Source organism: Rhinoderma darwinii, chromosome 3 (assembly GCF_050947455.1).
Source record: "Rhinoderma darwinii isolate aRhiDar2 chromosome 3, aRhiDar2.hap1, whole genome shotgun sequence".
Classification (NCBI taxonomy): domain Eukaryota; kingdom Metazoa; phylum Chordata; class Amphibia; order Anura; family Rhinodermatidae; genus Rhinoderma; species Rhinoderma darwinii.
Genome location: NC_134689.1, coordinates 11,930,430 through 11,947,793, shown reverse-complemented (window position 1 = coordinate 11,947,793; position 17,364 = coordinate 11,930,430). Strand labels below are relative to the sequence as shown.

Below are 17,364 nucleotides of genomic sequence, written 5' to 3'. Positions count from 1 at the left end.
TTGTTTATGAATGACCCAGCAGCGAGACTTGGACTTTTTTTATTTTGGCTTCCTGCAACACGGGGGCTGTGATCAGGGGCCGGGATACACAGAGAGGAAGACTTGTTTTTAAACTCCTGTAAAACACCCCTGACTCTTCACTGAACATTCACATCGAAAGAGAGAGAAGAGCTGGCTGAACAGGCAGCTCTCGCTATACGCCAGGATGGGGGCTTCTCGGGACACTTCAGGAGATGGGGGCCAGAGGATGGAGGGGGCTGTTTTTCTGAGGCAGAAGATTACCTTGGTCCGAGCCATCTCCTTGACCATTGGGACAATCATCGGAAGTGGCATCTTTATATCTCCTAAGGGGGTCCTGAAAAACTCTGGTAATATAGGACTGTCCCTCATGGTCTGGGTGGCCTCTGGTATTCTTTCTATGTGTGGTGAGTACATCCAACTTCATGCATTCCCTCATGTAGTCTGCCCACCTACCATGTGCCATTTTTTAAATCTTCCGGTTTCTTATAAGGCAAAAGGGTATTTAGGCCCTCTCTGGCACCAGGGACTAGGTGCAAGTGTTAGGGTCAGTTCATACAGAGTTTTTTACACAGAAACCGTGTCCGAATCAGCGCCAAAATCGCGCACTTCAATGGGAGGCAGATCTGCTTTTTTTCCCAGGTGGATTTTGCCCGTTAGCGGTAAGGCCCTGTTCACACTGTCAGACTTAGATTTTTGGCGCTGTTTTTGGAAAAAAACGCGCCAAAAAAACGGCTGAAAATTATTACAGTAAGGGAGTTTTTTCCCGCAAGCAGAAAAAAACGCTCATGGGGGAAAAAGCGTCCTACCCTTTCTTCAGGCGGTTTGGTCTCTCTGACCTCCCATTGACTTTAATGGGGGTATGGACAAAGCAGTAACCAGAGTCTCTGATAAACCAGGAGAGTAAATTTAAGACTACCCAAGATTCCCTATAGACAATGCAGCTAAGCTGAAGTTAAAAATCATAGCTGTGCCCTGAGGGTATGTTCACACGCAGTGTTTTCAGGCATAAGTCGAGGCGACTTACGCCTGAAAAAAACGCCCCTAATACGCCTACAAACATCTGCCCATTGCTTTCAATGGGAATTACGATGTTCTGTTCCCACGAGCCTTTATTTTACGCGTCGCTGTCGAAATACAGCGCGTGAAAGGACGGCTCGTCAAGAGAAGTGCAGGACACTTCTTGGGACGTTTTTGGAGGCATTTGTCATTGACTCTATAGAAAACGGCTCCAAAAACAGCCGTAAAATATGCAGCGAAAATCGCGAGTGGCTTAAAAAACCGTCTGAAAGTCAGGAGCTATTTTCCCTTGAAAACAGCTCCGTATTTTCAGACTGTTTTTTAACGACTCGCGTTTTTCACTGCCATTTTTGGAGCCGTTTTCTATAGAGTCAATGAAAAATGCCTCCAAAAATCTCCCAAGAAGTGTCCTGCACTTCTTTTGACGAACCGTCATTTTACGCGCCGTATTTTGACCGACGCATAAAATAAAGGCTCGTGGGAACAGAACATCGTAATTCCCATTGAAAGCAATAGGCAGATGTTTGTAGGCGTATTAGGGGCGTTTTTCAGGCGTAATTCGAGGCGTAAAACGCGTGCGAACATACCCTAAAGGTGAAGAGCGTAAAAAAAAAAATTTAGTCGAGCGGTGAAGAAAACAATAGCAGATAAGCGTATGGGGACATCTTAAAAATAACCAATTTTTTTAACTTTTCAGAAAGTTTTTAAAGTGCAGTCATATACTGTTGATTTTTCTTTCTGGGGTGATGTTAGATAAATGATCATGCCTTCACTTCGTTGAGCCCCCCCCTGTGAAATTTTTGTTCTTCGCTCGCAGGTCAGACAGCTGCTCTCGGCTTCGACTTTTCTTCTTCTGCCAAAACGTTTTCATAACAAACGCTCAGCTTGAAATTTATATGAACTCCAGACCGGACTCCTCCTCAAGTCGATGCAAATAAGAGTACAAGACGGGAAAAATAAATTAAAATTAAAAAATAATTTTGGAGGGAACTCTAGATGACCCTGATATGTAAATAATGACCAGATGGGGATAAGAGCTGCACAATGGGATCCGAGGGGGCCACACAGCTTCATGGCTTGGCATCTGCCAGCTAAACTGCATGTTGGCCATGAGCTGTTGAAGGTGTCTGTAATGGCCCACGGATGACCAACCCAAAACAATGGCATTGGCCACCTCCCTATTTTGGGTCCTTTCTTGACAGGGTGACTCTTTTGCCCCAGTTGCAAAACTTCCTGGACCCAACAATAGACCTGAAGATTGCAATTTTATATGCTTATTTTTTTTTTTTGAAAGGGTAACGGTTGTAGAGCCCCAGAAAGCAATCTGTATGCCCTACACCAGGGGCGCAATTAGAGAGGGACTGACTGGGTGTGACCCAGGTGCTGGGTGGTGCCAATGGCAAATCGGCCGTGCTGACAAAAGAAACAGCCCTGAAAAGACCAAATTTAATAGTAAAGGGTCCTATTACACGGCCCGACATGGGCCATGTAAACGAGCGCCGATCACCGAGACAGCTAGTTCATCAGCGCTTGTTTGCTCCTTTCACACGGTGCAATGATTGCTTAGATATAGGGACCTTGCAATCGTTACTCCGATCGTTGTCCCCATACGTTTTTTCATCATGTCAGCAGCGCATCTCCCTGATTACACAGAGATGTGCTGCCGACAACGATGATTTTTATTTCTGCATAAAAGACCAGATGAGCCGATGAACGAGCGTTTGCTCGTTCATCGGCTGATCGTTGCGCTGTCACACAGGACAATGGTCGGGACTGAGCATTCAAATGAACGCTCGTTTACCCGATCACCCAACATGTCAGTGCATTACACATACATCCCATTGATATTAAGAAGCACCATGTAATGCTCGATTTCTCCTGTGGTGGCGCTGCAGGGAAGCTGAACACTTGCTGCCAGGATCCCTCATAGTTTACAGTTGATCGCTGGAGGTCCCAGCAATAGGACACCCTGTGATCAATTTATTATCGGAGGACCCTTCTAACCAAAAAAGGATTATCCAAACTAGTCAACCCCTTTAAGCACAATTTAATATAAAATAATAGAACACATTTTCTTCACCCTACTAACCGTTGTATGGGATCCTAATGACCTTCATTCTCTGTTTGTGTTCTAGGAGCGTTGTGTTATGCAGACCTGAGCACCACTATCAAAAAGTCCGGTGGGCACTACACCTATTTACTGGAGACCCTCGGTCCTGTCCCAGCCTTCCTACGACTATGGGCCGAATTTGTCATGATCCGGTAACGCTCTCTTAACACAGACATATGTGTTTTCTCATTCTCATACATGTTCTTCCTATGTTTATGTAAAGAGGTGTGGCTACAAGAGGGGGCGGGGTTTAAGATAACAAAAGGTGTGATAGTACAGGGTCCGGTAGTGAATGTATATTATGTTATTAGACTATTTGAATTGTGATGTTCAGAGATCTCCTTTTTTATGCAAAAAAAAGTTTAATAACTATCAATTCATTACCATTTTCTAGATCTCTGCTTGCTCTGAGTGAATGGGAACATTCTTTATTACATCCGCAGGTCGAAAGATTATACAGACCAGCAGAGGTTTTGCTACAGTTGTATCTAGAGCACCAATATCCAGGCTCAGAATATAAACAAGAATGTTCCCACTCACTGGCAATAAGCAAAGATCCTAAAAATAGTGAGGAACTGAAAAATTAGAAAGTTGTAGAACTTTTCAATATGTAATGATTGCACTTTGACTTGGTGCCAATTATACCGTCCTTGTTCAGCTCACTGTAATGAATTTGTGGATCACTAATAAAACTGTGGAGATGTAATATCTGTTCCCGATCCGAGTCTTACTGTTGTGATGGTTTCCAGGCCAGCAAATATCGCCGTGGTCTGTTTAGCATTTGGACGCTACTTAATAGAACCTTTATTTGTACCTTGCAACGCACCGGCCATAGCTGTCAAGATCATCAGTGCTATTGGCATTGGTAAGTAATGTATATATTCTCTTTCCAAGCAGGAGTATAGTAGTTATATTCTTGTATATAGGGGCAGTATTATAGTAGTTATATTCTTGTGTACAGGGAGCAGTATTATAGTAGTTATATTCTTGTATATTGGGGCAGTATTATAGTAGTTATATTCTTGTATATAGGGCAGTATTATAGTAGTTATATTCTTGTATATAGGGGCAGTATTATAGTAGTTATATTCTTGTATATAGGGGCAGTATTATAGTAGTTATATTCTTGTATATAGGAGCAGTATTATAGTAGTTATATTCTTGTATATAGGGGCAGTATTATAGTAGTTATATTCTTGTATATAGGAGCAGTATTATAGTAGTTATATTCTTGTATATAGGGGCAGTATTATAGTAGTTATATTCTTGTATATAGGAGGCAGTATTATAGTAGTTATATTCTTGTATATAGGAGGCAGTATTATAGTAGTTATATTCTTGTATATAGGGGCAGTATTATAGTAGTTATATTCTTGTATATAGGAGCAGTATTATAGTAGTTATATTCTTGTATATAGGAGCAGTATTATAGTAGTTATATTCTTGTATATAGGGGGCAGTATTATAGTAGTTATATTCTTGTATATTGGGGCAGTATTATAGTAGTTATATTCTTGTATATTGGATTAGTATTATAGTAGTTATATTCTTGTATATAAGGAGCAGTATTATAGTAGTTATATTCTTGTATATAGGGGCAGTATTATAGTAGTTATATTCTTGTATATAGGAGGTAGTATTATAGTAGTTATATTCTTGTATATAAGGAGCAGTATTATAGTAGTTATATTCTTGTATATAGGGGCAGTATTATAGTAGTTATATTCTTGTATATAGGAGGTAGTATTATAGTAGTTATATTCTTGTATATAGGGGGCAGTATTATAGTAGTTATATTCTTGTATATATGGGGCAGTATTATAGTAGTTATATTCTTGTATACAGGAGCGGTATTATAGTAGTTATATTCTTGTATATAGGAGGGAGTATTATAGTAGTTATTGTATATAGGGGCAGTATTATAGTAGTTATATTCTTATATATAGGGGTCAGTATTATAGTAGTTATATTCTTGTATATAGGAGCAGTATTATAGTAGTTATATTCTTGTATATAGGAGCAGTGTTATAGTAGTTATATTCTTGTATATAGGAGCAGTATTATAGTAGTTATATTCTTGTATAAAGGGGAAGTATTATAGTAGTTATTCTTGTATATAGGGGGCAGTATTATAGTAGTTATATTCTTGTATATAGGGGGCAGTATTATAGTAGTTATATTCTTGTATATAGGGGGCAGTATTATAGTAGTTATATTCTTGTATATAGGGGCAGTATTATAGTAGTTATATTCTTGTATATAGGGGCAGTATTATAGTAGTTATATTCTTGTATATAGGGGGCAGTATTATAGTAGTTATATTCTTGTATATAGGAGCAGTATTATAGTAGTTATATTCTTGTATATAGGGGGCAGTATTATATTAATTATATTCTTGTACCTAGGGGGCAGTATTATAGTAGTTAAATATTTGCTTTGTGGCAGTAATAATTATTTTTGGTAATTTATGTAGCATCATTACATTTAGTGGTGTTTTACAGTGCAAAACAAAATATATATAAACACAAATCAGGTTCATTTACAAACATTTATAGAGTAACTATATGTATATATAAATTATGGCAAGATATAATAGAAGGGAGATTTCTATCCATATGAGCTTACAACTTACTATAGCAGTTATGTTAGTATAGTAGTGCTATAGTAAGGATATTCTAGTCAGTTTATCATGCCAATCGCTGAATTTGACTGAATATATCTGAAACAGAACAGTTGTCTTTTCTTCTCAGCAGAGGGCGACAATGAGCAGAAGAGAAAGCTCCTCCCATGATAATAATAATATAAAAATTGTGCTCCACCCTGAGACATGATTTATTTCTCTTTTCTAATTTGTAACATGAACTCGTAGGAGAAACTAGAAATGTTGACTTCACCATTGATGCTAATATCATGTGTGGCTGGTATTGCCCTTTAATCGTATGGCAGGTACATTTTAAAGGGGCAGACACATCTTTATGATATGACCTCTCTTTCTCTGCAGCATTCATTATTGCGCTGAACTGCTGGAGCGTTAGCTGGTCAGCAAATCTCCTGACCGCTTTTACAGCTCTAAAGTTAGTGGCTATTGGACTGATTATAATACCTGGAATGATGGCTTTAGCAAGAGGTAAGCCATGTGTGTATATACAAACCAGGGCCTTAGCCATAGACAACCCCAAAGGTGTGTGGTAAGATCTGGAAGATCACATGTATACTCATTTTTCATGCCTTTTAAGGCACAACAAAAATTCATTTTATATGAAAAAATTAGGGAAAAGGCTTCAAAAACTATTTGCAAAAACATCACATAGTATGACTAATTTAAACAAAGGCTATGTGGAAGTGTGTTACGCAAGTGGTTGGCTAGCCACAAGCCTTAGACAACACTATACAGGCAATCTAATAATTCATATCTCTGCCTATGCCGGTAAACCCTAGGGCCGGCCTATGGGGTGTGTGACCTGTGTGGTCAAACAAGGCACATCAACGGCCCCTGCGTAAAGTGGCCACTCATAAGGCTTGGCACACTATGAATCTCAATATGAATTGTATAGAAGTATTATTTCGACATTGTATAGTACCGTTACTAGATTGCTTTATGTATGGGGCTGTTATTTATTCACAGTATGGCGGTATTATTTAAACACTGTATGTGGTATTTACGTAGGAATTGTACAGTATATTATTTTTAGACTCCATGGTAGTATCGGCACTGTATAGCATTTTTATTTAGGCAACTGTATGGAAGTGTTATTTGGCCAGAATATGACACGGTTATTTGGGCCATACAGTATTTTATATTGTATGGCACTTAGGCTCTGTTTTGGTATGGTTCTTTCTACGCCCTATGACAGCAAACCATATGGAGGGAGGGGGTGCCAACAGAAGGTACCACACAGGGCACCATCCAATGTAAGGCCGATCCTGTTAGAACCTATATATTGGGTGCACAACCAGAAGCCCACATTATGCCATTATGTTACTGCGGCCATTCCTGGGGCAGCCAGTGCTTTCAATTGTATCTAAGTCCTTAGAAAAGTTAAATGAAAAAAGGCTCAATAGAGTGCATTTGGCACTGCTCGGAGATTTGTAAATTTCCCTAATGAATGGGTTCAAACAGCTGCCCAGCATCAGGCAGAGAGGACCATGAAGAATTTGCATACTCTTGTATGGCCCCAACATGATCACGTCCTATTCTGCAGAGGAAGCTCCATCAGCACTACTGCCCCCTGCTTTGTGCAGAATAAGTTGGATGCTTATCTTCAGAGCTGGAAGAAGTAGTATTTTTCCTTACTGAGCAGTGGGTTGAAGGGGGGAGGGTACATGTTTTTTTAATCTGCACCATTAAATATTTTTCTATATTGTTGGACATATTAAATTTGCAGGACAGACCGAGAACTTCCAGGATGCGTTTGATACAAGCTCATTGGCTCTCGACAAAATTCCACTGGCGTTTTACTCAGGAATGTTTGCCTTTGGAGGCTGGTAAGTGGTTCTGTTCTGTAAGGGTATGTGCACACGTAGTGACCAAAAACGTCTGAAAATCCAGAGCTGTTTTCAAGGGAAAACAGTCCCTGCTTTTCAGACGTTTTTTGACCAACTCGCATTTTTCGCGGCGTTTTTTACGTCCGTTTTTGGAGCTGTTTTCATTGGAGTCTATGAGAAAAATGCTCCAAAAACTTCCAAAGAAGTGTCCTGCACTTCTTTTGACGAGGCTGTATTTTTACGCGTCGTCGTTTGACAGCTGTCAAACGACGACGCGTAAATAACAGGTCGTCTGCACAGTACGTCGGCAAACCCATTCAAATTAATGGGCAGATGTTTGCCGACGTATTGTAGCCCTATTTTCAGACGTAAAACGAGGCATAATACGCCTCGTTTACGTCTGAAAATAGGTCGTGTGAACCCAGCCTTATACTTTAGGGCTAATTTAACTATGGGTGACTACTGAGCTAAACCATCAATTGTCCCATCCCAACTCTTCTCATTGCGTTAGCATTGTGTTTAAACAGCCATCTGTAAATGGGTGTGGTACATCGACGATGTACAAAATGTGCCATAGACTCAAAGCGTGAAATGAAAGCTGATGATTGGCTCCAGTGGTGAATATAATTGATTTCAGAATTATAAAGACCTGTTCCAACCTCCTAAACATTTCCAGCGTTTATCACCCGAAAAGAACTGATGGTCAGAACTGGAAATCAAAACCGTTCTTATTGAATTCAATGGGAATCGCAATCAAGAAAATTTACATCAGCAGACATCATTATGATGGACAGAAAGAGGTTACATGTAACGGTTTGTTGTCCAGCTGTTCTGATCCATTTCTTATGATATCCAGTGCTAGAACCTACCGGGCAGCACAATTCACCTTTAGCGCCCCTTTTCTCTTGACTTCAGTAAGGGTCTAAAGTATTCAGTTGGCGCCAGGACATACAACTGCTGGGCAACTCAGTAGTTCTTATCTCTGGATATGCATTAGCAATAGGTGAACCAGAGCAGGTAGGGAAGGTTGGAGATACGATTATTGCTTTTGCTTACAACAAAGAATAATCTATACACGTACCAGGAGTATGATGTAGCGGAATAGCAGGGCTGAGTACGTAGTACTTGTGCTATGAACAGGAGGGTAGCCAGGCAGTCCAGGATCCAGCAATAGAGATGCATTAGAGCCGGGCATGAAGTAGTGAGGCGGTAGGCAATAGGGTAGCCAGACAGTCTAGGGTTCAACAAAGGAGATGTAGCACAGCCAGGTTTGCAGTACAAAGAATAATCCAAACAGTAGTCCAGAATATACCGGGTCAACACTAGATCAAGCTTAAACCATGGACAGGAAGAGACACAACCAGGAGAGGGTAAAAAACGTAAGAACTGCCACTGAGGCCAGTGTACCAGAAATTCAAATAGAGCGCCCAGCGTGAGCACCACCTGACATCCCACCAAGAGACTCATATCGGCAGGGACAGACAGCGCTGGATCATGGCAAAATAAATGCTTTACACCAGCACAAACAATTTTATCTTCGCCTCCTGATAAGCCCCAAAAGAAAAACAAAATGCATGAAAAAAACAGCCTCAAAACCACAAAGTGTGAACTGCACCTATCTGTGTGAATGCTTTTGCAAGGGATTATTTCTTCCTCCAGGTTGGCCACAAACACTAGGCATTTTTGACATTTTATTACTTTTTCCCCCCCAGGTTTTACATTACCTTTGTTACAGAAGAAATTATAAACCCAGAGAGGTAAGTCACTGGGGAATTATAAAAAAAACTTTCCGAGAGACAGAACGAACTTTATAAATATCGATAGGAGCAACATTTAACTTATGTTTTGTTTCCAGGAATATCCCGATCACTGTGATCGTGTCACTTATCATCGTCACCATCTGCTACCTGCTCACTAATGTCTCCTATTACACCATCCTGACAACCAGTGAAGTTCTGACCTCGGAGGCTGTGGCCATTGTGAGTGTTGTCAATTATGATATAGCGCAAAGCATACTGGATGCAGCGCTGCCCATACTATTACTGTCGGCCATCATTGTACGTTTTAACATGTCCAGCTTGGCCATATGTACCTATTAAAGGAGCAATGGAAGATCAGCAGCCGCCAGACACTTCTGGCTTTACTTATCTGTAGGGAAACAACAGGACAAATCCATCCTCTTCACATGACTAAATGTATAGGATCAGCTTGATAAAATATATGGTCTATGACCAGCTTATAGTATAAAATATTTTTTTAAATTCTGTATGGATTAATTTCATAATGTATCTTAATAGCAGTCGGAGCTCCATTATTCTGATACAGAGCTCCAAATACCCTGCATAGACACAGAGGTAAGTGATAAAATTCTGGCTACCTGCAGCCACCACTTGGGGGAGCTTACTGCATACAGATTTAATCAATCACATAGTAAATTATCAATCCGTCTGCAGTGAGCTATCTCTAGTGGGGACTGCAGGAAGCCAGTGATTTTATCATTTCACTCCATGGCTGTGTGAAGGGAAGCAGGGGATTTGGAACTCTGTACCAGAAAACTGGCGCTATGAGCACTATACATATATATTATGATGTTAATCATTTTTAACCTAAAAAGGATTTGGTGTTAAAAGGAAAGAGATTGTACTGGAAGAATCATCCTGTATCGGCAGTATTTAATACTCCACTTTTTCTCCTGTAAGAGCTTCGCTGAACATACTCTGCAACAAATCTCCCCTCTGATCTCCATACTGGTGGCCATGTCGTGTTTTGGGGCCCTGAATGGTGGAATTTTTGCTTCGTCCAGGTATGTGAACTAGAGCCAAGGTCCTTTATTTTGGGCATTTTACTTGGTAACCATTCATGATTTTGGGACCAGACTGCTGGCTTACGAGGACAAGTGCACATAATTTTTAGGGTTTCACACTTTTGAATAGATCTTGTGTGTGTGCAGGATCCTAGTTCATCATATACTTTAAAGCTTCGGATCTACTTTTGGGATCTTCTGGAAAAACACCATGTAATTACTTGTAGGGATGCATGATGCATCGAAACTTCGATACTGTTTCGATACTGTGCACCCCCAAACGGTCCGATACCGTTATTTCATGTATTTCGATAGTAACACATGAATGTATGAGAGAGGGGCTGCAATACAGCCACTGTCCCGCTCCTGAGTCCTGACATGTGCGCGCCGTCAGGATGATGCGATGCGGCCGGCGCTGCACAAATGAGCGGCGGCACTGAAGACAGAACACGGTGGGCGCACTACAAAACACCCCCATGTTCTGTCTTCAGTGCTTGAACTGCCGCTCATTAGTGCAGCGTTGGCCGCATCTCCTCATGCTGACCGCGCGCACACTTCCTGTCAAGAGTGGGGCAATGGCTGTATTACACAGTCGCAGCCCCGCGGTGGAGATCAGAGAAACCTCTCATCTCAGTTGCTATTCTCCTGAATGCTGCGATCAAAGCTGACTGCAGCGTTCAAGAGGAAAATGAGAATGGTGGGATGTCCCTTGGATCGCGTCAGGAATCCCTGTGACGCGATTGAGGGACACACCATATATGGGCAGACAGCCCAGGGCCCATTGAAGGACCCCAGAGCTGTCTGACCATATTTCCTGTTAGGGCATACTTAGATAAGTCCTAACATCTGCCTGTGTACTATCCGTACACAGGCCAAAGTACTGGCATATATATATATATGCCAGTACGTAAAAGTTTAAAAGTAAAAACAAAGTAATATTAAAATTTAAAAAAATACACATACACCTTTTTTTTTACAATAAACCTCAAAATAAGTCTCAATACATAAAATATACGCATTCGGTATTGGCGCGGCCGTAATAACCTACACAACAATTTTTTTGTGTCATTTATGATTTGTACGCTGTAAAAAAATTAAATAAATACTTCTTTCTTTCACTTATTAATGTAAGGCACGAGGTGTGATGAATCCATGTGCCTCAAATTAATAGTAATTAACTCCATCATGTTCCTTACAAATTAACCCATTATGACTGAGAAACATGATGGGGTTAATTACTATTAATGTGAATCACATGGAGGTTAAATTCATCATCACACCACGCGCCTCACATCAGAAAATGGAAGAACTTTTTTTTTTTATTACTGTTGGCAAAGTATCGAATTGGTATCGAAATCGCAATACTACACAAAGTATCGGTATCCAAGTCCAAATTCTGGTATCGTGACATCGCTAATTACTTCTATATTCAACAGCGGAATGTCAATGTGCTTTAAAGGAACACTCAGAGCCAAACTGATACACTATGTTTGGACTAGTGCAGGACCCGTAGGGGCGGAGCATGACACACAAAATAAAAAAGAATAAAAAAAGTACTATGCTCCTCCCCTGCACAGTGTATCTCTTTTTGAAGGAACATTCCAAACAAAACTATCTGTACTCGGCTGGGCATGCCTTTGTGTACATCGCAGGGCAGGCGAAACATAGGCTTTGTAAGTGCACATCTTGCCGAGGGCCACACAGAAAGACATTGAGGGCCACATGTAGTCCCCTCCCAGTCCAGACATTGCGTGCTGGAGGGATGAAGCTCATTGCATATTGCGTTTCATTTTTAGGATGCTTTTTGCGGCCTCCAGGGAAGGGCATTGGCCTAAGTTGTTCTCGATGATCCACGTCAGAAGACACACACCTCTTCCAGCCTTGTTATTAATGGTATGATATACAGGATGTTTTTTTTTTGTTGGGGGGGGGGGGGGGTTGTAATAACTTGTTCACCACTCCACACCCTGGGCTGAGCTAAGTTGGAGCATTTTTGGCTTGTCATCTCTCCCCTCTAGGCCATTTGACCCTTAGAGGGGCGTAGCTATAGGGGGTGCAGAGGTAGTAGCCATTCCACTTGGGCCCAAAAAGTTCCCACTTTCCCATATGAGACCAGTGCTGTAAATGACGTGCTAGTTTGGGGGCCCTGTTATAGACTAGGCATTGGGGCCCAGAAGCTACACCTCTGGACCCTAAATATATTTTCGCATTACTACAGCTATGCAGCAGACGTCCAAATATTTTACAAGTCTGTATTTTTTCTGCAGATGCCGCTGGTTTTCCTTATGATTGGTATTGGGGACCTTTATGGACTCTTGAACTTCTACAGCTTTTCCCGTTGGCTTTTTATGGGATTAGTCACCTTTGGCCTAATTCTTCATCGTCGAAAATATCCTGATCTACCTCGACCCTTTAAGGTCAGTTGCATCACGCCACAAACTGCTGTATTTCTACCTTGAACGGTTTTGGGGGGGTACGTGTTGACCATCTGTGCCCCTTTTTTTTTTTTAAGGTTCCGCTCATCATACCCATTGTGTTCAGCACAATGTGCCTCTTCATTGTGGCAATGTCTCTATACTCTGACCCAGTGAATACCGGCATCGGATGCCTCATCACGTTAAGTGGCCTACCAGTGTATTACCTAACTATTCAGAAGCAGCGACTGCCCCAGAGCTTCAGGAAAATCTTCAGTAAGTAGGACATGGTTTTTGGACATTCTTGTTTTTGTCTTCTAAGCAAAAATGGATTAATATTGGCGGTGGTCCCCGTGAAAAACATAAATGGGACCCCTTTCTAATTTTTGGGGAAGGCGGAAAATTAGTTTTACCTTGGCTGGATTAGGGGTTCTGTAAGGTACCTGGATTTTTTTTTTTTTTTTTTTATTGGTGTTCAAATAATATTGCCCTACAATGCACAAAATAATGCAACCATATAACAGAACTACATGGTGCCACAATGATACCAACGTATGCTGCCTAACAGTGCTGAGTCTACCAATCCAAGGTTTCCAAGTAAGAGAGATTTATAGTTGCTGTGAGAAGTCCTAAGGAGGGTGGTGGAGGCCATAGGGCATTTGCCCCCTTTTGCCCTATCATACGACCTTCGAAGCCATTGGACCACAGTGCCTCGTAAGAAAGGTATATTCTGTGGGACTGTCTTTATACTAGTCACTGTACAATAATCTCACGTAGGAAAAATTGCCTTTCCACCCGTTCATTATAGGAGCTCAGTTGTTAGTGATGTGTCTGACCGCAACCGCCTCAATTGTTTCCCATGACAACCAGCAGAATAGTGAGTGCAGCTCTGGAGTATAATACTGGATGTAACTCAGGATCAGTACAGGATAAGTAATGTAATGTATGTACACAGTGACTTCACCAGCAGAACAGTAAGCGCAGCTCTGGAGTATAATACTGGATGTAACTCAGGATCAGTACAGGATAAGTAATGTATGTATACAGTGACTCCACCAGCAGAATAGTGAGTGCAGCTCTGGAGTATAATACAGGCTGTAACTCAGGATCAGTACAGGATAAGTAATCTAATGTATGTACACAGTGACTCCACCAGCAGAATAGTGCGTGCAGCTCTGGAGTATAATACAGGATGTAACTCAGGATCAGTACAGGATAAATCATGTTTTTACAGAGTGACTACAGTTTATACATAGGTTAACCCTGAAAAGTTAAGTAATACTCATAGGTTGACATATCTTTGAAAGGAAAGACTTACCTGCTTCCCATGGTTTTGTATTGCTGAATCCATAACCTGCTGAGCTAAGGGGGGGGGGGAGGTACGTGCTGGAACGCGCTGCTATTAATCAAAAGTCTCTCTTGCTTTTACATTTTAAACTATTCCAGATCTCCTGACATTGAAGATGCAAGTGCTGATGGAAGTTATCCCTCAAGAAATAAAGACATACTAGTCATTGAATCTTGTTAAAAGCGATACCAGGTCTATTCTCAACATACAACCTCATATAGAATAAAAAACAAAGTGACCGAGTTTAAACTGGTTCTATTGATCCAAATTTAGATTATTATAGGGTTACAAGTACTCAAATGTTAGTCACCCAGACATGAAGACTATTGCTGCCAGGTAACCTCTCGTACCACAGCCTGCAGAATACAAGAAGGAAGAGCTGCAAAAAGAAAAACAAATATAGATAATGCAAAAGGTAAAAATTTGAATAAACCGGTGTGCTGGTAGTCAGGTCCGGCCTTCAGATAGATGGCGCCTCGTGTAAAATTATCTTTCAGCGCCCCATCCCCCTGATAAAAAAAAAAAAAAATGCCCCATAAAACCAAAAAGTATAATGCCCCTTTAGTACCCCCTCCATGCAGTATAATAATATATTATAACAGTATTTTGTCCTCTAATTGTGCCCACATAGTATATTACCCCTTGTAGTACTCCTTCATAGTATGTCCGCTTAGTGGCCCCCACACAGTATAATTCCCCTGGCTGCCACACAGCCCCACCTCCCCCTTGTAGACAGTGCCCCCAAACAAAAAAATATTTTATTCACCTAGGCCCCGTTCCCACGACGTACTGAGCTGCTCCAAGACGAGATCCTTGCGTCAGCCAGCGTGATCCTGTAGCCTACTACAGAGGTTCCCAACCTATTCAGACCAGAGGCACCACTGGAAAAATAAAGTTTCCTCAGGGCACTCCTACCAAAATTTTTCCCAGAAAACAGCTAAAAACAAGCATTACACTCGTAGGGTATGTTCACACAGTGTTTTTTTTATTTATATAAAGGCAAAAAAAATCTGCTTCAAAATGCCAGCCTTGTTTGACCTTTTGTTTTTTCATTTTTTTTAAGTCATTGAAGCGAATGCAAAAGACGCGGGCAAATAAGCTCCAAACGAGCGCCGCAGGTATTCTGCCTCCTATTCATTTGAATTGGAGCTCAGTGGTGGAAACTAATTGAAGACCATCAGCCCGCCATTCACAGTAAAATGACCATCAGCCCGCCGCTCAGATTCTCCCTGTAAATGGTGCCACACAGCCCCTTTGTAGTTAGCACCACCCCCCTTCCTGTAGATGGCACCAACGTAGCTCCCTGAGCGGAATCCCCCTGTGGCCGGGGAAGCTGCTCGTGGAGCGCTCCGCTTGATGTCTCTGTCCATATATGGACAGTGACATCAGGGGCAACTCCTGAAGTGGAATCCCCGTCCACAGCGGTGCACGGCGGCACAGGCACCTTCAAAACCGGTGTGGCAGCTAGCAGTCGCTATTTCTGCTACAGCAGTAGTGATGCCATTAGGTGAAGAAGCGCCCGGGTGGAGAGGTGGCTGCTAATTTGCCGGGCCTGGGCGCTTCTGAAACGAGCAGGGGAAGCGAGCCAGCACAGCGTCCCCTTCCACCTGCTGAAGTGATGCAACCTGTGCAATGGCACAGGTCGCACACCCCTAAGGCCAGCCCTGCTGGTAATTACTGGACTGAAGCAAGGCTGTCGTAAACTGAGGATTTACAAAGTTCCCTCCAGTCCAATGTGAATGTTTGTTCATTACATCCCGAGGGGTTGAGGTCCTGATTGCCAGACTGGTAATTGAGGCTTGTAGTGACATGGACTTTAGTGGTCGCTTATGTCATGACATGAACCTTGCTCCGGTGTTGTGTTCACAGTTCTCAATTCATTAACTGCTCTATACTGGATTATCTACCAACACCTGAATATTGTGCACTTCCAACAATTTTGGATGAGGGCTTGAGACAAAACTTTTTGGATAATGGGACTAACATTTAGGGCTGGATCGAGGACTGTGGAGGCTCCAACCAAACAAGAGTTAGCAGTGTTCACACGGGGCAGATACGCTGCATAAAAGCGTGCAGCGTATCCGCTCTGTGTGCCGCAGATCCTGGTGTGTAAACAGGGAGACGCGCTGCCGACATGATGGAAATGTATGGGGACGAGTGATCGGAGTAACGAGTGCTCGCCCCTATACCGGCTCCTTGTGAAAGGCGCAAACAAGCACAGATCAAAGAACTGTCTCATTGATCGGCGCTCATTTCTACAGCCCATGTTGGGTCGTGTAAGAAGTCCCTAAGGCAATAATAAAACTAGGAAATAATAACACACAGCAAAAACTAGGATTCAGAATTTTTTTTTTCCTCAAACAAGCCCTTATTTACAAATCTGATATTTACACATTCAAAGATAAAAGAGCACACAAATCTGGTGAAAAGAGGGAAAAAAAAAAACAACAACAACTGTAAGCTACATATAAATAAAAAAAAAATACAATAATTCATTGAAATTCATAGAACACGGAAAATGCATAATCAACACGGATATAACGTGAGGAAAATAGATATTAACAAAAAAAAAAAAAAAAAAAACAACACACCCATGACTGTGTGCTTATTGAGCCACTGTAAAAAACATACAAAAGGAGAGCTCTATAAATTCTATATTATATACACTAATTCCTGCCTGCAGGTGAACAGGATAGGTATAAAACACACAACTTTAAATACTTGTCTTTAAAGCTAGATTCATAAAGACCCTTCCCTATGTCTACAGCACAAAGATCAGTAGGTTCAACATATGTTGGGGAGAAATACGGAGGTGCTTTCCAAAAAGGACGACGAGAAAATAGACTACATTAATATTCGGTACTAACGGTGGTTAATTACGCAGACTAACGCTTTAAATCTGTGGGGTTTTTTTTCACTTAAAAAAAAAATTTAAATTAAAAAAATTCAGAGATGGGAATTAGTTTTTTGTTTTTCATTTTATTTTTGACTGATATTTGAGGCCTGTTCTTTTAAAGGACATAAAATTTTAAAAAATAAATATACAATGTAAAAAAAATTAAGACCAATATATAAAAGTGTAAATTTATATACTGTATATATATAAAAAAAAACTAAAAAATAAATGTAGGTGGCAGATCTGCGGTGGGGGGGGGGGGTACTTAAT

General features: G+C 41.3%; 1 protein-coding gene across 1 annotated transcript; it reads left to right on the top strand.

Moving 5' to 3' along the window:
• Positions 1 to 89: 89 nt before the first annotated feature.
• Positions 90 to 15,626, top strand: LOC142750840 (cystine/glutamate transporter-like). Its single transcript, XM_075859816.1, has 12 exons — positions 90 to 425; positions 3,174 to 3,300; positions 3,898 to 4,013; positions 6,150 to 6,275; positions 7,534 to 7,633; positions 9,346 to 9,390; positions 9,489 to 9,612; positions 10,333 to 10,436; positions 12,233 to 12,329; positions 12,704 to 12,853; positions 12,949 to 13,126; positions 14,297 to 15,626. The coding sequence occupies exons 1-12, from the start codon at positions 206 to 208 to the stop codon at positions 14,359 to 14,361; spliced, it is 1,452 nt and encodes a 483-aa protein (XP_075715931.1). The 5' UTR covers positions 90 to 205; the 3' UTR covers positions 14,362 to 15,626.
• Positions 15,627 to 17,364: the final 1,738 nt, after the last annotated feature.